The sequence below is a fragment of the Canis lupus genome, chromosome 24 (assembly GCF_003254725.2).
Source record: "Canis lupus dingo isolate Sandy chromosome 24, ASM325472v2, whole genome shotgun sequence".
Taxonomy (NCBI): domain Eukaryota; kingdom Metazoa; phylum Chordata; class Mammalia; order Carnivora; family Canidae; genus Canis; species Canis lupus.
The window spans coordinates 2,787,930-2,810,220 of record NC_064266.1 but is presented as its reverse complement, the minus strand read 5'-3'; the positions used below and the strand labels follow the sequence as shown (position 1 = coordinate 2,810,220).

Below are 22,291 nucleotides of genomic sequence, written 5' to 3'. Positions count from 1 at the left end.
TTATTTGTAAGTTTATATATCCTAGACAACTTAAAAGTGACATTTAAAACATTGGTTCTTGTCATTTTTTCATTTGTGTTACACATATATATATATTTTAAACTTCTGTTATACTTTTTCACCTTAAAATGTAGGAGCTCTCTATGTACTGAGGATATAACTATATCCTCTCCTCTAAGTTTCAAATACCTTTCCAGTTAATTATTTACTTTTTACTTCAGTTAAAATGATGTGTCTGTTTGTGTACATATTTGTTTGAGGAGCAGGAAGAGAGGAATGGAACCTTTCTTTCCAAAATAAACAGCTGCAATATGATATACACACACACACACACACACACACACACACACACACACAGAAAGACAAGGTGATATTTTACTTCTACTCTGGAGTTCAGCATAAGCTCTACTACCTCAAGCCTAATTAACTCAAAGACATCCTTATCTTATTATATATAAAATCCATGGAAAATAGTGGTCTACATTATCTGTGGCAGAAATAAGACCAGAAATAAAACATGTTAATCCCTCTAAAAAGTTGTAAAGAAGCAATATATGTCATCTGTTCCCCTTCTCCAAGCAGTCTTGAAAATACTATCAAAGATTTCATTGAAAGAATTTTTGCTAGTTATAATCGGTCCTTTTTGGGGACAGTGACTGTTTTGGTTTTTGTGTATTTAAATTTTTACAATAAAGTCTCTGCAACTTTATTTCCATGAAAGAATATCTAGGATACTTGCCTAAGCTTCACTTAAGCCTATCCTTACCAACAGCCCTCTGGTCCTGCTGCCCTCTCCCCAAACCTCTTTTCCCAATCTCTTCTCAATCCTTTTGTCCATGCACAGTCCCCTTTTACAGCTGTTCACCTTGGGATGAGAGGGGTGGGTCTGATAATGAGTGCACATACACAAAGGAGAAGGTTGGGGGGCTCTTTCAGGAGACCTTAATTCACAGTCTTGAATCATTACTTTAATCATGGGAACATGTGGTTTGTGAAAACAATCTCTGGGGCCGAAAGGCTTTCAGAAATTTTTCAAAACATCAGGTGGCTGCTACGCCCCCACAGACTTATATCCATCTATTTGGAAATCACATTTTGAGGTCTGTTTGCTTTTTTTAATACTTATTTATTCTAGACTTGGATTGCAAGCTCTGGCATCCCCAATGCTGTATATAGCACCTGGCATGTGTCGTGTGTGGATAAAAAATAACTGTTAAATGAACAAGGGAGCTCTGGAGCCAGCTACCTGGGTTCAAATCCTGACTGTCCCTTACCAGCTGTGTAACCTTGGACAAGACTCTTTTTTTTTTTAATATTTTATTTATTTATGACAGATACAGAGAGATAGAGGCAGAGACACAGGCAGAGGGAGAAGCAGGCTCCATGCACCGGGAGCCCGATGTGGGATTCGATCCTGGGTCTCCAGGATCACGCCCTGGGCCAAAGGCAGGCGCCAAACCGCTGTGCCACCCAGGGATCCCCTTGGACAAGACTCTTAACCTCTCTGTCTCATCTGTACAATGAGGATAATAATATTACAATATCCCACTTGGGAGGATTACATAAGTTAATGCATGTAAAAGTATTTCTGGCAGTTTGGCACATGAAAAGTGCTGATTCAATGCTAATTATTATGGTTACAAATATGGAAATACATTACCAAAAGGAATCAGGATGAACAAGAAGCTCTTCATGTTCTCAACGTATTTATCATTTAATAGGGGAGATTCACCAGACACAAAGCCAAAGGCCATAAATGTCAAATGAGAAGTTCAAACTGCTATGGGAATTCTGAGGAACGATCATTTTAGGGCAAAGGGACAAAGAAAGTTTACGTGGAGGACATAGTGTGCTCATGCTGTCTCCTGGAAGGGTTTTGGATGGTAGGAATGGCTACACCTTCTGGGGAAAAGGGTGGTGTGTCAGTTTGGGCTTCCTGAGAAGTAGACACCAAGACAGAATTTCACATACAGGAGATTTATCAGTGCAACTGTCTGTAAAGGGGAAAGGGGAGAGACCTGAGAAGGCAGGGAGAGTTGGCTTCAACCACATTGCACATCTGACCCCTGTGAAGGAAAGGGGGAAGGAAGGAGGGTTGGGGAGGAAGAGTCTCAGACTCCAACTCGGTGGTGAAAAGGTCCTTACCATACCCATGGGGAGTCCTCAAGCAAAAAATCATTCTTCAGGGCCATCGGGATCTTGCATGAGTGGACCACAATAGCACTCCTGCTTACTCAGTAACTCCAAGTAGTCCAAGAGAAGCTCAGCTTTGGCTAAGAAGTGGTGGTGAACATGAGGGCAGCAGCTGGAGCCACCAGTCAGTCATGACCCTTACAACAGAGATCTGAGTGCCACATTCTTGGGGCTCCCACAGGGGGACACAAGCAATGTCACTAGTACCTATGTGTCCCTGAAACCACAGTTGAAGTTCAGTGAATATGTGTCATCACTTAAAATCAAGCACAAGAAAATATCAAAGGGCTCCTTATCTTTATCAGCTAAACCACAGTTGTGATAGCAAAATTACATATTTGCAGTTAAAAATCACAATTACTTTTAAAATACCTTTCAAAAAAAAATTTAAAAAACCAATAAAATAAAATATCTTTCAGATGTGGTTTCAGTTTCTAAAACAATACAAAAGGGGCAGCGGGGTGGCTCAGTGGTTTAGTGGCACCTTTGGCCCAGGGTGTGATCCTGGAGACCTGGGATAGAGTCCCACGTCGGGCTCCCTGCATGGAGCCTGCTTCTCCCTCTGCCTGTGTCTCTGCCTCTGTGTGTGTGTGTGTGTGTGTCTCGTGAATAAATAAAATCTTTAAAAGTAAATAAATAAATAAACAAAACAATACAAAAGATATAAAAATGGTGATGAAATATCTCTTTTGTAAAAATCACACTTAAAGATTTGAAATGGGGATTCAGAACTAACTCAAAAACAAGGTTTAAGAATCTAGAAGGTGAAGTCCTTTCTGAACTGGTAGCATAAGGCAGCACATTGAACCAATGAGAATATGAGAAAACATTTTGCAAAAGTGTAAGGTGCCACATGCATATGAGCAATCAGTACAGTCAAGTTACATCTTATCTGAGGTTAAGCCATATTAAAGGCAAAAATGGAGATGAGCAAAATTACCCCTAACCACTAGAACCACACCCAGTAGGTCAAATGGTTCCACAGCCAGAGGTGTGAAGAAAAAAAGAAGACCACTGAGAACACAGCATTTCCCTGGTCCCATCTGCTGCCAATCTGGGACACATGGTCACCAAGTGGAAGGCCAGATAATATCTGCACTACCTAAACTGTCCTTGTTTTACATATGTACATTACCCCCCCTTCTGGCCAAGCACTGAATATATAAGTTAATTGCATTAATAAGATCGCTCCCCAAAAGAACAATAACAACAACAAATCTTACAGATTACAATATTTCTCTTATTTTAAAGGGATGCATGGCACAGGAGAGGGAACAAGACATCCTCAGTTCCTATCACTACACCAGCAAGAAAACTGGCTCAGCAGCTCTACCTACCTCTTACCTTTGCCAGGAAAACAGAAGCCATGGTGTTAGAGCTCCCTCCACATTTAGCACCCCATTCCTACTTCCTCCAAGTGGCCTTACAAGAAGCGGTGTCCCTCTTGTCAAGCCATCTGATCTCCTGCCCCACACTCTTGATCTGACTGCAGACCACACCTTTCTCCATTTTTATTCCCTCTCCTTCAGTTTTGCTCTTGTATTAGTTCCTTCATATATATTACTTCCTTCATATACATATATATATACACACTCAAATTTGCTCAGCTTTTAAATATAAAAAGTATCTACACATGTGCACCTACCCACCCATCCCTGATCTGGGATTTCCCCCTCTCTTCCTGACATATTAATCTGTACTCTTTCCATTTCAAGACTCAGAAATATAACTTAAGCTAGCTAAAGCAAAAACAGGGTGTTACCAGCACCTTAAGCAAGAAGCTCAGGAGTGGAGATGGCACAGACATGGCTGACCCTTTCAGCTCACCTTCCATCTCTCTGTCCTATTCCCTCCTGATTATGAATTCAATTTGAGGCAGGTTCCCTCCATGCTGGGGAAAGATAAACACTGGCAGCCCATGCTATACCCTTAGGGTTTGCAATCCAAAAGGATGGGAGCTCTTACTCTCCCAGCACCCGTGTTTTAAATCTCAGGGCATCTGAGCCACTCACCAAGGTGACACATAGAATTTGGCTCCTATTCTCTACTTACGTCTTTCTGATTCCAAACATCTACCTATACCACAGGATAAAGGCTACTGTACATTTAACTCCATGGTGTCCACACCATTACCTTCACGCAAGTTTCTCTCTGCAGTCCCATCATCCCCAACTTGTGCACCTGGGAAATCCTGTGTTCGTTATTCCAAACCCACCTCAGACCTTCTCCCCCTTCATGAAGCACTGGAGACCTCTCCCAGAGGCCTCTCTGCTGGGCCTCTGCACCATGTGTGGCCACCTCTACAGTTTCATCCCCTCCACTGAGATGGGAAATGCAGTTATTTATGTGTCTACCTCTCCTATTAAACTACAAGTCCTGGGCTTCTGCCTTAAGAATATCTGAATCCACAGCCCTCCTGAGCAGATAGACATACACACACACACACACACACACACACACAGACGTACACACATATGCACTCACCCATACACTCTTGAAAAAAATGTCTGTGGAACTGAAATTTTTTAAAACGCAAAGACAGGATAGTCGTTTATCACATTTATATATTATTCCTAATTTTATAGTACAATAACATATCTCTCCTTTAAAAAATTTTTTAAATTTAAATTGAATCAATTTGCTATTTTGAAAGTGAATTTTTTTAAATAAACAATTCTCTACAGTTTTATCTCTGGAAAAATCAGTACTCTAAATAGCTAGTAAAAGTATTTATTCCCTGTTGCAAGTAAAGCACTTACAAACAAAATAAAAGTACAAATTACAAAAGTTTACATCAAACTATTCTGGATCTATCAATTCTCTCTCTTCCCAGAATAAAAGGAGGAAGCTAGCCTTTTCCAGTTGTCCCAAACAAAACATCTGAGCTCGACTGGACTTTTATCCTAGGTCCACCCTTCTTGCCTCAGAAGTCCAGACATCCCTGAGCCCTAGAGGCAGGGATTGGTGTATTTGTGTTACACGTACTTGAGTCCAAAGCTCATCTTACATTCCAGAGGTTACAGATATAAAATGTTAGTAACTGATGAAAAATTGGCAAAGGGAGCATTATGGCAAAATGACTTTGCTTCAAACCAGGTTAAAAAATAAAGAACATATAAGACTACCTGAAGAGCCTGAAATTACAGCTCAGGCTTTGCTCTGGTTGGCACTAATGCCCATCCAAATATTTTACCACCTGCTAAGCCCACCAAGGGCAGAGAGAGGCCAATGAACACAAAAGAAGTCTTTTTATCTTCTGCCATGCTGCAATCAAGTATTGTCTCAAGTCTCCCTAGAAGAATCTAGTAAAACAGACCAGGAAGAGAGCAGCACAAGTCCCAGCAACATTTTGGGAGACATGCAAAAATCCCTGGGCTTTTGTTTATATGTTAACATTCACTGTGGTGTGTAAATATATTTTCTGATATATAAATATACTTTTGAGTCAGATAACTAGTAGAGGCAAAACATGGGCTTTATAATCGGGAGTCCCAGCTCTGCCACTTATCAACTGGGTGCTGACAGACAAGTAGTTAACTACTTGTGAGCTTAAGCTCACTAAGCCTCAGTTTCTTCATCTATATATAAGCTGAGGGTAGGAACACTATCTGCATCAGAGGTTGTGGGGAGATCTGATGGAACCAGATGCCAATAAACAACCATACCATAGCTTTCTATCCTCTTATTAATCTCCAGACCCCATGTCCAACAATCTCTTAGACACTCCCACTTGAATCTTGCCCTTTTCTCAAACTCAACACCCCTAACACCAAACTCATCTTCCCCTATCATTGGCCAGGATCTCCTCCCAACTCCTCTGGCCCTATCCCTGACACCTCCATCCTCAAAAATGCCTACCTCCAATTATCAAATTACACAAATATGTTTATTGCTAGCCAGACTAGAGTGGAAATTCTTGCTGCTAGCAGGCTCATTGGGAGCAACACTTAGGAAAGAGCACAGTGAATCAAGTCATAAACATGTTTAAATTCAGCAGTTTGACTTCAGTGGAATCTGTTCTAAGGAAATAACACAAAATATAGAAAAGCTGCTTCCCAAGATGTTTAGAGCAGTATTATATCAGAGAAAGAAGAAAGAGAGAAAGGAAGGAAACAATTTAACCATTCAGGAAATGGCAAGCTAACTTACAGTACACAGTTTCAACAACTGTTTATAGTTAATAAAAATGAGAGGGGAAAAAAAAGGTAGGAAAATGCTAATAATAAAATGAGTTTAAATGGCAACATTTAAAATTGTAAGTGAACTTGTCCCTACCTAAAGTAACAGATGCTTAAAAAGAAATATACCAAAATGTTCCACTTGACTCAGTATATACAGAGCATTTGTGAGAGACTGTTCTCTCCACTCTGGGTCCAAATATTTGGCCCAAACCCTGATGTCACATGATTTGACTTGACTATGGCCTCTTATCCCAGATCTCTTCTCCTTCAGATTGATCACTCCTCGTCTGGCTTCTGCGAACCTCAGTTTCATTACTTCACCGAGACAATCACTAGTTCCTGCTGCATTTGTCCTTTGAAATCCCACCCCTCCTCTCCATTTATGGAGCATCTTATTTCAGACTCTTGTCATTTGTCTGTTCCTTTGCTGTCAGCTGTGTCACTCCCCTCAATCTATTTTCCTGGCTCTGCAGACAGAGAGGCAGCTCTCAAATCTTATCATTTGACCTACTAAGAGTTCTTCCAACAGGCCCTCTCACATGCAAGGTAAGATATGAGCTTCCAATTCAGACAAACAAGACCTTTTCTGATCTGACCCCCAAAGTGCCTCAGCTTCTGCCACTCAGGCCACCACTCTTCTACCCTCACCAAGATCTCCCAGTCCAACTCATTCTCCTGCCCCTACATCTGGCCTACACAGCACTCTGGTCACACATCTGACACTGTGAACACCCACAGGGCAAGAGTTCTAGCACTCCACCTCATGACTAACATCACCCCGTGACTCCCTCATTGGACAGGAGGAAGATGCAGATTAGTGTTCCTCACCTTTCTATATCATTGCTATGTGTATTTCCACTATCAGCTCCCATCTCCCCTTGCTCAGAGCTGCCCTCCCCCTGTCCTAACCTTGCTCTGTCCAGTATGCAGCCACTAGCCACATGAGGCTACCGAGCTCTTAAAACGCAGTTTGAAATGAGATGTGTTAGAAGTATACAATACACACTGGATTTCAAAGACTTGGTATGAAAAACAGAATGTAAAAAATATTATTATTTTATATTGATTACCTGTTGGTATAATTTACATTAGATCTGCAGGATTAAATAAAATGCATTATTAAAATTAATGTCAGCTGTTTCTTTTTACTTTTTTAAATGTGACTACTAGAAAATTTTAAGTTACATTAAACTTGTAACTCAGATTATATTTCTACTGGACAGAGCTAGTCTAACCATCCTTCAGGGACCAGAATGAGTAAAACTTCCTTCAAGATGCTCTTCTGTTTGTACCATGCTTAATGATCTTTTTTGACCCTTTGAAATCCTATAAAGAAGTCCACAATATAAGCCACTATCTAATTACATACCATACTATATGCTTACTATTACATTAATTCTTCCTGCTACATCAATACCATTTCTATTTAGGGACTCATAGTAAGCACTTAATTTTTAATTAAACATGGAATCTAAAAAAAAAAAAAAAACATGGAATCTTTGCTAGAACAAGACAGCAATACACAGATTTTGGGTGGATTTCTATTTTGTTTTGTTTACTCATTTACTCTCCCATTGATGATTTCAACAACGCAGGGAGAACTGGAAGTCAGGGGACCTGAAAGATCTTTGCTCTACCTGTAAGTAACATAATACATACAGACCATTTAGTCCATGGCTTGGCCCTTGTAATGTCTGCCTGGGACTCAGTCTCCCACTTTGTAAAATAAAGTTGGGGCACTTGAGTGGCTCAGTGGTTGAGCATCTACCTTTGGCTCCAGTTGTGATCCCAGGGTCCTAGGATAAAGTCCCACATCATGCTCCCTGTGGGGAGTCTGCTTCCCCCTCTATGTCTCTGCCTCCTTCTATCTCTCATGAATAAACAAAATCTTAAAAAAAAAAATGAAGTTAATAATATCAAGCCAATCTACAATACAAAGCAGGATGAAAGTAACTAAGCAAGTTCTAACTGGAGCCATTACCATGAATGAGAAATACTCTACTTTTTTTTTTTTTTTTAAGATTTTATTTATTTATTCATGAGAGACATAGAGAGAGAGAGAGAGGCAGAGACATAGGCAGAGGGAGAAGCAGGCTCCATGCAGGGAGCCCAACGTGGGACTTGATCCTGGGACCCCAGGATCACACCCCAGGCCAAAGGCAGGCACCAAACCGCTAAGCCACCCAGGGATCCTGAAATACTCTACTTTCCATGGTTCACTGTGTGTTTCTCAGCCAGTTGTCTTAAATACGGACTAATTTTTATAAAGAGAGAACAAATTAACAGGTATAAAGGGTGTGTGTGTGGGGGGGGGGAATCCCTGGGTGGCTCAGTGGTTTAGTGCCTGCCTTTGCCCAGGGCGTGATTCCAGAGACCCAGGATCGAGTCCCACATCAGGTTCCCTGCATGGAGCCTGCTTCTCCCTCTGCCTGTGTCTCTGCCTCTCTCTCTCTCTCTCTCTCTCTGTGTGTGTGTGTGTCTCATGAATAAATAAATAAAATCTAAAAAAAAAAAGGGGGGGGGGAGGAGTGGGAAACTACCTATCAAAATACTTGACCTATCCTATTAAGGATGGGAGGCAAGTAATAGGAGAGGAAACTGTTACATGCCTGCCACAAGCTGAAGTAGTTTATACGTTATACTCGCAATAACCTTTACAAGGTAGTCATTACCATACTCATTTGACAAAATAAAGAAACTGAGGTTCAAAGACAGGCTATTAACCAGCCAGAGTGACGCAGCCACAGGCAGCAAATCTAGGTCAATGGTATCATCTTTGTATGTAAAAAAAAAAAAAAAAAAAAAAGAACATCTTTATTATCGCTTGAGGACAAAATATGTGCAAAGCTAGAATATTACATAAATATGCAAATAAAAATACAATAATAGCCATTCATTTCCTTCAAATAGTTTTCTTGATCTTGGCTAATTCCTATCAGATCAAGAGGCCTTTTTTTCTAAGTAGGCTTTTTCTTAAGTAGCAAACAAATAAGGTACATGATGTGCTAGGAACTGATACATTAATGTACTGTTTTTCTTTTAAAGTCTTTCGTGGTTAGCGAAACTTTGTTAGGCATTATGAATAGAATTCTTCAGACACATTTACAAAAACCTAGTCCCTATGGATAAAAATTACAGCAATAAAGGACCCTGGGTCATTCCACAAACATATGTGTCCACAAAAAAACCCCACAACTTAATATCAAAGAATCTAAGCTACAAAACTGAGATCATAATGAGCTCAACGACATGAAAAAAAAAAAAAAAAGTTCCTCAATATAAGACAATGCACCCTAAAGTGAAACCACACACAGCCTTGAAAACTACTTTCTCAGAATGGTAACAATGTACTGTGCATCTCTAAGAAACCAAACTGATCTAGGTTTAATGATTTTGCCTTTACAAAATGTAGCCAATTTAATCCTGCAGACTTGGACAGAACAAAAGTTCAAATTCTCTACCACAGAAAGTCCCAGAGTCTCAAATGCTTTAAAATACTGTTCAACTCTCCTTTATCAAAAATGTTCCTGCAGTAGGTGTTAATCAGTCACTACTAAGAACTCTGCACAATGCAACCTGTGTGTGCATGAGATTTTACTACAGGTAGCAGACAGTTCAATTTACCAAGGACAACTACCCTTCACTTCCAAAACTCTTGAAAACTAATCCCTGTAGCAATAAGTAATTAATTTACATTTCATTCCAAAGTGAACAACAGTATAAATCTCAAGGAATCTGAGACCCTAAATTTGCTTGGGGAACCAGGTAGGTGTGTAGATGAGTAGGTGTGTATGTGTGTTTCCTCAGAGGTACTTCACAGAGTATAAATAGAAATAATTAGCAACTTTTAATCTCACGAACAAGATTTTCATTTAAAGTTCTCTCGTATAAAATGAATTCTTTTTTTCGTATTTCCTCAAGTGAACAGACACATTAAGACTATGTGATTCCTGCTCACTTTAAGAATAAAAATATATATAGAAGAAACAAGGTGTCCTTTTCTTAGCCCCCCCTCCCCCCCCAAAAAAAAACCACTAGAGACTGCACAGGTGTTTGGTCCTAAACAAAACTTCAGACTAGGTAGGTAAGAAAACAGAAAACAAAACAGCCTAGCAAAGCAGCTAGAGATCACATGCAGCGGGTGACAGGAAGCCCTGTGGACACTTCGCAGCCACAGGATGAGCTTCATCACAGGTCAACGGCAGGCCCCGAGGCTCCACGGAACCTCCCCCCAGCAGTCCCTAACAATGGGAGAAGGCGAAGGGCTATCGCCGTCACGCGGGCAGCCTCTTTGACCCCAGGAGAGCCACCCCTCCTTGCCAGCACACCGCAGGAGCCCTCTTCACCCCAGCACACAAAGAAACACAAGCAGCCAGACCCTAAATAAAAAATGAAAATAAAAGGAGGAGCATGGGGAGAGGGAACAGCTAACTCAAATTTATCTTGCGAGCACTTCGAGTCCCAGTCTATTTGAAGACTCCGACCCAAAAGTAAAAATAAAATGTAAGGGGCGGGGGCCCGCTTAAGAGATGACAATTCAGGAGATGCTGGGCACACCTGGAGACTCAGTCTACCCGGGGCGTCAAACCCCGAAATCACAAAACGAGCGAGGAGGCGGCCGCTGTGCGTGTGCGCAGGGCGCCCGGAGGGGAGGGGCTGGGCAGGGGTCACGGCGCCGCCGGCCTCGGGTGGCCCCGCGCGAACCCGGCGACAGCCTACACCTGCCCGCGGGAACAATGCTGGGCCCCGGGGAGGAAGGTCCTCGCCGCCGCCGCCGCCGCCCCCGCCCCCGCCCCCGCGCCCCGCGCCCCGCGAACCACCCGCGAGCCCAGCCCCGCGCCCCGCGGCGCGCCTCACCCAGCAGCGCCCGCAGGTGCTTCAGGCGCGTCAGCACGTCCTTCTTGGGGTCCAGCACCTTCTGCGCGGACTTCTTCACATCCCCGTGGCTCCTTCGGGAGAACATCCCGCCGCGGGAAACCCGGGCCCGCCGGCAGCACAGGAGGCGCCTGCGCCGCGCGAGTCACCGCATACGGGCTGGTTCGGCGCGTGTCGCGCGAGCCCCCGCCGCCCCCCGCCGGGCCGCCGCCGCCGCCGCCGCCGCCGCTTCAGCTGTGGCTCCGGGAAGGAGGGGCGGGCCGGCCTCGGCGAAGGGCGGGGCAGGAAAGCGGTGTAGACGCGGAACCGGCGGCCCCGCCCCGCGGGAGGTGCCGGCCAGCCCTGCGGGCGCGGCGCACGCGCACACGGTTTGGACCCGCCTCTCGGGGGCGCGCCCGGAGCGCCGCAGCGCCGCCGCGAATCGCAGAGAAGCTTGACCCATAAACACGCTGTACTACAAGTCCCAAGATGCACTGCGACACAGCCCTCCAATCAGGCTGGCGCGTCTTAGGCACGATGAGAGTCAATAGGCTGGGTCTGAGCACGTTTTTCCTCACCGGGCTGTGGGCCGCAAGGCCTCCAGGGAAATGTAGTTCTCCAGTGGGGGGCGGGTGCCGTGACAACTTCGGAGGGTACCCCAAGCTGCTGGACAGCATCCATCCGCCTACTTCCCCAAGAGGCCCTGAGCTCGCAAACCTTCACCTTTGGTGTATATTACCAACCCAGTTACTTCTAGTGCAATGTGAACCACAAGAACATCTCAGTAAGAAAAGTTTCAAGGCTCCTAAAGTGCAAACCATTTTTCGTTTTGACTTCTGAACTCACACCAGGGAGGAAATTGAATTCCCTTTGACCATGCTAAAATCGGACCTCCACTAAAATTAATGGACCTTCACACTAAAATTAATGGCTTTGGCAGCAGGAAGGGCATCCCTAGACTCTGGGTAAGGAGTCCAGCCAATCCCCTTGGTCCCTGAGATCCAACTTCACTTGGGTTATGAGGTTCTCTTACTCAGAGGGCTCCTCAGGATCTTGTTTCTTTCTTTGTAGGAAGTGCACGTTCTCTGTATTGTGCAAAGCCACATAGCAATCCAGGAGCAGAACCAGAAATGGAACCTGAGGGACCTGACTCTCAAGTTGGTATGCTTTTTAAGGTTAGGTGCCTGTAACCTCGAGCAAAACTCTTTGGAAGATGGCCTGGAGGTTTCTTACAATAGATCTATACGATAATTTACTGGCATCTGGATCCTTCCATGCTCCAAATTTTGACAATATTTGAGAAAGTGCTTATGCTGGCTTTTTAAAATCATGTGCTTCCTCTCCAATTGGAACAACACAACTTTTTCTCCTCCAAGGGAAACCTGTAACTTGGGGTGAAAGCCAGAGATTTACATAGCTTTGTATTCTCATAACTGGCATAATATTTGACCTCTAGAAGCACTCAGTAAAAGTTTGTTAAATAAAATGGAATAAAAGCTAAAATAGTCCTATTTATCTCATCCAGGCATGCAAAAACATATCTTCTAGTTGTTAGAGCCTCTCTATTTTTAGAGTTGTCAAAATAGCCTTGATAGCACTAGGACATCTTCATGCAAAGAAATATTATTTAGCTATAAAAAGGAATGGACTACTGATAAACCCAGTAACATGGGTGAATCTCAGATCTAGATGAATCTAGCATAGGAAGCCCTACTCAAGATGATGCCAGCCTGGGTCCCCAGATGACCCCTTGAAAAGGGCCACAAACCCTCCAAGACTATTGCAAGAGAGAAATAACCTTTTCCTTTAAGCCATTTTGGGTGCTATCATCACAGTACTTAGCCTGTACCTGGTTATGCATAGTATGTCACAGTATTCACTGCCCTGTTCCCTTAGAAGAAGACACCTTTAATTGAAAAAATAGGATGCACCTGTCTTAGGGAATTCAAATTGTCTATCATACAGCAACCTGTCATTGTCATCAAACATTTACTGACCTATGTGCAAGGCATGAATCTAAACCTTGGAGATAAAAAGATGTATAAGATGTAGTCTCCTGTCCTCCAAGGCTTTCAATCTAGTTGAGGGACAGAACAACTAAATAAATGAAGAGGTAAGGGACAACATAAAGTAAACATGTGACACTGTGAAAAGTTGGTAACACCAAAAACAGGCATTCATGCTTTGAATGCATCTCATCCATTATACCTAACCTTTGCTTACTGATGAAAATGTAGAACTCCAGGATTTCTCTAAAAAAGCAAGAAATATAAATCATTACTTCGATGCCTATAAACCCATGTTTAATATTCCACATGAAACAAAAATAAAAGAAAAATACTTGTCATTTTCTGTTGCTTTCAAAAAATCATTCCTACAGAACTGTGAACTCCTTGAGGACTTTACCATCTTTGTAATTAATTCTTTATTTCTGGAGGTTCAGAGTGCCAAGCATTTTTCAGACACTTACATGCTGTTGAATTAATGTCCCACTTTCACCAATAAATGAAGATAATTAATAAATGATAGATAAACATAATAAAGTTTAAAACTTCTGAACTTAAGAACTATGAGAAAATAAATTTCTGTTAGTTTAAGCCACCTAGTTTGTGGTAGTTTGTTGCAGCAGTCGTAGAAAATGAATGCCACCAGATGCTGGAGAGAACCCACTGTGACTGTCTAGCAAGATCAGAATGAATGATATTAATTATAACACTTTGAATACATAAAATTCAGGAATCCATAATGATATTCAAAAGAATTTTTTCCATGTCCTAGGTGAGTGTTTCAGGTAGAAGACATTGCTTGGGGCAGACTTTTTTTCTTTTTTAAGATTTATTTATTTATGATAGAGAGAGAGAGAGAGGCAGAGACACAGGAGGAGGAAGAAGCTCCATGCTCCATGCACCCGGAGCCCGACGCGGGACTCGATACCAGGACTCCAGGATCACGCCCTGGGCCAAAGGCAGGCGCTAAACCACTGAGCCACCCAGGGATCCCCTGGGGCACACTTATTTTTTTTTTTAAGAGTTTATTTATTTGAAAGAGAGAGAGAGTGAGAGCGCGCACGCAGGAGCAGGGGGAGGGGAGGGGCAGGGGACTGGGAAGGGCAGAAGGAGGAGGAGGAGAAGACTCCCTGCTGAGCCTGCGGGCTCCAAACAGGGACACCGGGATCAGGACTGGAGCTGAAGACACACACCTAACTGACTGAGCCAGCCAGGAGCCCCCAGGCGGACTTTTCGTAAAAAAGAAAAGAATGTAAGAGCCCTCAGGTGGCTAAGACCCTTTCTCAGTAACAAATGCGGAACCTGATCTGAACTGGGCATGTGTTTCAAGAATCTAACAGGGAAGAGTGAAGGGCTGTAGAGCTTTGTAATTTCCTCCATACATCACTTACCAGAAAAGCATCATGTTTTCCTGATAACAGTAAATTGAATTCAGGTGTTCAGGAAGACAGAGCCCAAGTAACCATGACAGAGTGATGGAAATGAGAGACCAAGAGCTCTTTATTCCCAAAGAATAAAGAGAAACACTTGCCAATTCCTGATGTTATCTGTAATAGAATTTTAGATTTTAATTTTGTTTTTGTAAACTATTTACATAAATTCAAACTAACACATATTTACTGAACAATAGATATAGCTAAATTGTGATGACTGGTTTTGCACTTCCCATCCTTTTCTATTTTGCTGAAAATTGATCTTTCAAGGACCATGTGAAAACTGCAATTCCTACCATCATTGATGTTAAACACTTATCAAACAGTTCTATAATTCATCATTGTTGGACCTATGCCCAGCATAGGGCTGGTGTCAGTATTCAGTCAATATTTGTTAAATAAATAAACTCATTCATTCATTTCTTCATTAATTTCTCAGTCAGGATTATTAGGAAATGTTGTTTAGTGCAATGTTTTCAATTTAACTGATGTGTTATATATCCAAATTTTAAAAGTCTACCCTTCTTTCCTCAGAAATATTTCTAAAATATAAATAGACTTCTCTGTCTTCTTTAAACAGCTTATTCATGGTTTATGAAAACATATTTGTCCCCCCCCCCCCCACACACACACACTGTGATCCCCTTCATTGCCTCCTAAATTGGTGTTGCTGCAGACACAAAGGAAATGCCTAGTAGATCTTCTCCCCCAATTTTGACCACAATTTTCCCCCAAATTCAGTCATTGCTATCAGAAACAATTTGTTTGTCTTTTTAACTTCCATAGATGGAATCATTCTATATGCTTAGACCTGCCAGCTCTTAGTTTCCAGATAACCTAAATGTTAATATATTTTACTTTCTAGTTTTCACTTATCAGAGTTTTTCAATTTGGAAGGATTTGGGTTTGGTTTTTTTCAGATTGACTAAAATATCTTGTGCCCGCACATTAATCCTAGTTGTCATGAATATTATATTAATTTTAGTATATGGAAAAATTCAACTTTTAGCTGCAGATTTTCCTATCAGATAAGCTCATTGTGCCTGTACTCAGGAGTAAGATCTTTTAGTATGTCAGACATACTGCGGAACTTCATTTAGATTCTGTTGCCACAGAGAGCCAACCCCTTGTGACCAACCCCCCCCCCCCCCCATGACAGTCTATTTTGATCATTGGAGTTTTGCATTCTTATTTTCTTAAAAAAAAAAAAAAGCTACAATCTAATAAATTCAAATTTTCCTTATATTGGCTTTTACCCTGAAATATTGACTTATTCATTCAATGTGCATGTTGTGACCCTGAAAACCTACACCTATCTAAAATTCCTAAGAAATAAGGGGTGGCCCTTCATAAGAATGAAATGCCAAACTCAATGCTTGAGATACAAGAAACCCAATGTCCTCGTTTTCCAGATGATATATTACTGTAGAAACTGAAAATATATTTTTTCTTCTCCAGAAATATCTCTTAATAGTTTCTTTCAAAATATCTGTCAAATGAGGAGATTTAATATTTAACTTTAAACTTGACTATAAATCATTTTATATGAGAATTTCACTTCAGGACAGACATGAAAAAGTTTTTGAAAAAGTACTAGCTGTTTTGATATGTCTGATGGACGCTTGATAACAAAGCAATGCCTTAAAGGGAAAAAACATCATCATGTTTCTAAATTTAGTCAAGCAGATGTTTTCACAGTTGTGTGTTTAAACCACAATGTCATCTGCTTTGGATATTTTTTTTTTTTATCATCACAACAGTATTAACATTGCAGTGGTAAATTGTGGAAACATGTCAACATTAGAAAAATATAAGCCCACAAGTAAGTATCATAAGAACTTTTATAAATTAAAAAAAATGTATCTTTGAATAATGTTGGAAAAAATCAAGAATCATGGAAACTATCTAAATAGTAAATCAACTTGAATAGAAGGATGATGCACAAATGCTAGAGAGGTATAAAATTTCATGGGTGAGAAGCCTGTGAAAATGTGCTCATTACCTCACCTCTTCCTCCAATACACAAAATGCCATTAGGTTTAATATTAGATAAGATTTACTCCCTAATTTAGGACAAGGTGCTAGATTTTCTAAAAATGCATGTAGATTATAGAATTTCAACAAAAACTGCTCGTTCAAAATGGAGGAAATCCATCACACAGTTTTACTTATAAATTCCTGTAATTTTCTAGAAAAAAATCAATTTCAAAATAATTCTTAGAGAACAACAATTCTTATCAACCACAAAGCAAGAATACAAATTATTTTACTAGTCTACATGTAAATGTATGTCCTAAATTGAGACTGATTTTACTTGGTTTTTCAGACAGCATTCTCAGTTTAAGCAATAGAAATTGACTGGCTATTTAGGTAATTATGATTCATCTAAAGAATGCCAGGCTCTCAAATCAATGGAAGGTTGGACTTGGAAAATAACTAGAAAAATAGATACCAAGGGAGGTCTGTGTTAAGTTTTTTTAGTAACTAGATGGAAATGAGACCGCCAAGGCAAGCGAGGGTCCAAGAACAGATTTTATTGCAGGCACCCTCGGGCGAGGTTCCACGACTCCCCGGGGAAAGAGAGTGAGTCGAGGAAGTCAGTCGCGCCAAGACAAGGTGGCCGGGGGTTTACATAACGTTGTAAGGCAGAACGGTTTCCTATTGGTTGGCTCATATGCAAAGGAAGGATTGCAATCCAACCAGTCAGAGTGACCCTCACTATGCAAAGGAAGGATTGCAATTCGACCAGTCAAAGGTGACTTCCTCCTCTGGGGTTTGAAGGGCGTTGGGTTCGGTTGGGGAAGTCCAAAGGAGAGGTGTAAGGGTCTGCTCAAGCTGTCAGCAGGTCATTGGTCCATTGGCGTCCCAAGTGGAGGTGGTGACAGGAACCTCAGCCATTTTGGCATATCCGCCATCTTGAGGAGTTTCCCTTCCCGCCTGGCCCCAACAGTCTGGGAGGCCCAGACAAGTCATAGAGCCGAGCACATGGGTCAGTATGCCAAGGCTTCCTTGACAATGAAGGACCTCCCACCATCCTGAACATCTCCAAGTTCAAAGTCCCAAGAACATCCAATTGGCCAAGCCTTAGATGGATGCCTACCTCATGTGTCCACCCACCTGGCTGCCCTGAATCAGGAAATCTGAGGTGCTAGCCCTTTTTGTAAAGTAGGAGGTACCTACCTCCTACCAAGACTATACAGAATAGGACATACCCCCCCAAAACAGTGAAGTATATTATTGGAGGAAGGGATGTTGGATGCTGAGTAGCTAAAATAACAACAATAAATAGTAAACAATAACAAAAACAGTAACAAAGCAAATCATCATCATTTCTGATTCACTTGACATAAATTAACAGGTGTCCTGGAATATGAAAATGACCATCCATTTAACTGATTTATTTTTTTTTAAGATTTGTTTATTTATTCAGACACACACACACACACACAGACACACACACACACGGAGGGGGAGAGAGACAGAGAGAGGCAGAGGGAGAAGCCGACTCCATGCAGGGAGCCCAACGTAGGACTCGATCCCGGGTCTCCAGGATCACACCCTGGACCGAAGGTGGCGCTAAATCACTGAGCCACCCAGGCTGCCCCACTTAGCTGATTTATAATTAAGATCTAGTACTTCAGTAAGATGATTGGAAGACACGGTTTACTGCTTTCAGTAAATCTTAAAGGAAGAATTACATCTGACAGTTTTCTTCCCCAAATTTTATCTGGGAAACCCCTGATGTCACTTAGACATAGGATATGTGCAAATTATACAATTATTAAAATCATCATACTGAATAATTGGAAGGAATTGAACCATATTGTTGTTTCTGTTTAGCCAACACCAAAGAATTTAAATGTCACAGGAAACATTACTAAGTATCTCCCTTTCTATCCTTTTATTTTCCTTCTTTTTTCTGAATTGAAGTACCTCTCCATGGGCCACACTTTTATCACATTTTAATGTCCTTCTTGGTCAAGTACATCAGGTGTGACTCAGCAGTAGTCCCAGGGCATATTTTACTTCATCGGGTTCCTGTTAGACCAAACCCATGAATAGTTTATGGGTCCTTTCAAAAGCGAAAGTCATAAATCAGATTATAGCACATCGAATTCATAATTTCATTCTAACAGTCATAAAACAACAAAAGTAACACCCCACAGTGTGAAAGGTTTGGTTTAAACAATCTATCCAAAAGATGTGAATTGAGATTTTTCTCCATTACTTAAATGTTCACTTTTAAAATCAAAATAATAAGCCTCTTTTTTTGGAGCCTCTTCATTATCTGAGGACTTTCTGTGTCATTCAACTATTCAAAAAGCATTTGCTGAGTTTCTTTCTGCTGGTCATTTATTTTAGTCACTGAATAGATAGAGATTTAAAAAAAAAAAAAAAAAGACATGACCCTTGTTCCTGAGATGCTCACTATCTGGTTGGGTAAACTAACTGAAGATGACCCTTACAAAATAAATATGAAGCTGTGTTTATTTTTAACTTTCAGAAAGTATTAAGAGAAGCCCCTCATTTAATTTGCCTTTGTATAATTCTGCCCCACTCCACCTCAGCTCTGGTTGTGATATTGCCTACTGTAAATGTAGGCTAAATAATTTCACCTAACTGTCAAGTGTTATCAGCAAGGAAATCCTGGAATCATAGAACATTTTGAGAGTAAAATGTGCCTGGCAGATGTATTCCCTCATCAGAAAAAGGAGAAATAAGAACCAAAGTTGGCTAGTGATTGGTTGTCACCAGAACTAGGGATGGAAACACTTACCTAAATCTGACATGATGGTGCTTGTGGCACTAGGATGACTGGACAATGCCATCTCATCTGAGTACTATTTTGCAAAGCAATTTTGTGCACTTTCTCCCATTCAATCCTCGCCACACAGCCCATGAAGCTGGGGGTTTTATCCTCATTTTGTCTAAACTAAGAGAAGTTGTGTGGCTGGCCCAAGGTCATCCAGCTCACAGGAAGCAGGTCAAAAGGACAAATCAGAATAATTTAGATCAACAAAGCATAGGAAGTAAATAAATGACTTAGTTGGTCTCCTGCAACTGCAGATCAAGATAGACCAGTTCAAAAAGAATGGGAAAGACTTATGAAGGAGAATATAAAGACTTGCTGGAACTGAAACCTACCAAGACTTTATACTCTGCCTTTAGAACCAGAGGTTCCTTTAACATTTATCTGGACAAACTTCAAAGATAGGCGACTTCTCCAAATCTCTAGTTAATTAATAGTCAAGCTATGTAAGAAGTTCAGGTCTCTTGATTTCTAGGCCAATGCTCACCTTAACCACATTATTTGCTGGCTAGAAAGGTCAGTGGAAGCTCATTCTTTAGTAAAAACGAGTAGGAGGGTGGGCTAATCTTTTACAATGGTTATTCTCAATGAACCATACTCTTAGTGTTTGTATGCCCTTGTATTTTTCTTTTCCCCTAGAATCTGAGCTGATTCTATGATCTTTTTTTAAAAAAAGATTTTATATATTTATTCATGAGAGACACAGAAAGAGAGGCAGAGACACAGGCAGACGGAGGAGAAGCAGGCTCCATGCAAGGAACCTGATGTGGGACTCGATCTGGGAATCCAGAACTACACCCTGAGCCAAAGACAGACATTCAACCACTGAGCCACCCAGGCATCCCTATAATCTTCCCTAACCAATAGGACATAGAGGAAATGACAGGGTGCCAGTTTCCATTGTAAGCCTTAAGAAGGCCTGGCAGCTTTCATTTTTGCACACTGGAAGAAGCCAGTCACCATGTAAGAGGTTTGACTATTCGGAGACTGCCACCCTGTGAGATGTCTAATCTAGCCATGTGGAGAGACCACATAGAAAGGAACTGAGGCCTCTGGCTAACAGCGTCAGCTGAGCTTTGAGCCAACAGTTAACACCAACTCCTCAGCCATGGGAGTGGCACCATCTTGCAAGTGTACCCTTCGGCCCCAGTCAAACCTACCAGCCATGTAGAGCAGAGATGAACTGTCTCAGCCAAGCCTTACCCAAATTATAGGATTGTGAACAGATAAACAGAAAGGTTGTAATGAGCCATAAGTTTGGAGATAATTTGTTACATAGCAATAAGTAGCTAAAAGAGAGAAGTGTGTGCTGGTAGCCCCAAGGATCTGGAACTAACAAATCTTGAAAACTTATCTCCTCAGCTAGACAAAGCCATACATACTGCATCCAGTGGCTTATCTCTGACATCCTTCTGGTTCTAAAATTCTCTGTAGCTCATCCCTATGACTCAAAATAAGCCTGATATCTAAATGATAAAGAGATTTTTGCCCCCAGAAGGTGACTGGCCTGACAGGGATTGCTTTTCTCACCAAGGATTAGAAATGTAGGTGACAGGAAGGGAGGGAGAATGGGTCTTCCAGAAGTAGAGGCAGACAGAAGAAGTAGCTCCAAGAGTTTGGGTGCTGGCAACAAGGAAAGAAAACTTGGTTTGTCTCCATAAAGGACACTGGGAAGTATTTACAGACTAGGTAACTGAATATCCATAGGAAAAGCACCAAGCAAGCCTGAGATAGGCAGGTCACCAGAAATTGACTTGAGAAATTAACTTTTCGATTCATTATTACAGGAAGCACTTAAATATGTACTGAATTTGTAAGTAGTTACTTGCAGCTGGTGAGCAGGCAAGAACATAGATGGAGTCTCAAGAAAAGTCAGGAAGAGGGCAGATCAATTATCTATACCACCAAGGTGTTACATGGCAACTAACCACAGAACTTCAGTGCTGTACACCAGTACACATTTATTCATCTCTTGGGTCTGTGGGGTTCGCCCAGTCTGGGTTGGGCTTGGCTGCTCTTGGCTGAGATCACTTATCTCAGTGTTCAGAAGCTATTAGCTGACCTAGTGTGGCCTTTGATGGAATGACTGAGGCAACTCCACCATGGTCCATATTTTTCTCATCCTTCTCCTGAAACCAGTGGACTAGCCTGGGCATGTCCTTCTGGTGATGACAAAGGGCAGAAACGAGCAAACCCAACCCAATTGCACAAGCAGTTTTAAGCCTCTAATATGACCATTAATGAATCTACCATGGAAGTTATTTTGTAAAAATCAACCATGACAGTGGAAAAGGGAATTTTTTTGAAGGAGCTATCAGTACCTTCTGTCTGATTAGGCAGCATTATTAGCCTGTGGGGACTTGAAGCACAGGAAACTTGCCTCTTCAATGAGGAGAGACTGCTGCTCCTCATGATCCTCAGTCCCTTTGTGACATTGTTGTGAGCGTGCTATGAAGGCACACACACAAGCTGTGTCTTTCCCCAATGTCAGCTTCATTCAGTCATAAAGCAAGATTAACATAATTATAAAGTAGGTTCAATATTCCAAACTCGATGACATTTCATCACCTATGTTAACTTAGCTTCTTACATGTTACAAAAAGCAAAGCATAAGACAAGTCACACAACAAACAAGATAGAACAGGGACAAACCAAATGCAAAGTCAGCCTGTGAGCATGCAGCTGAAAGAAGTCCTCCGTCTGGTCTGGGTCAGCTCTTGGCATGTGCTGCCTATTATGTTTTGGCAGTAGAGGATCTCTGTTACATTCCGAGATCAATTGGGCAGAGTATTTGGCAGCAGCTGCCTTTGTGAT

At 41.6% G+C, this 22,291-nt stretch overlaps 1 protein-coding gene across 7 annotated transcripts in view; it reads right to left on the bottom strand.

Annotated features, from left to right (window-relative positions):
• Positions 1–22,055, bottom strand: part of RALGAPA2 (Ral GTPase activating protein catalytic subunit alpha 2) — a 328,009-nt gene extending 305,954 nt beyond the window's left edge. For 2 of the 7 annotated variants that reach the window (XR_003144829.3, XM_025469120.3), the window contains exon 1: positions 11,232–11,472. Coding sequence is in view for 2 of the 7 variants with exons in the window: in XM_025469120.3 (XP_025324905.1) it covers positions 11,232–11,337 (106 nt within the window). In the remaining 5 variants the exon portion in view is untranslated. Of the gene's footprint in view, positions 1–11,231; positions 11,478–21,798 lie in introns of those variants that run through there. The other 5 variants (XR_003144830.3, XM_025469118.3, XR_003144828.3 and 2 more) reach the window with 4 other exon arrangements.
• Between the last annotated feature and the right edge of the window lie 236 nt (positions 22,056–22,291).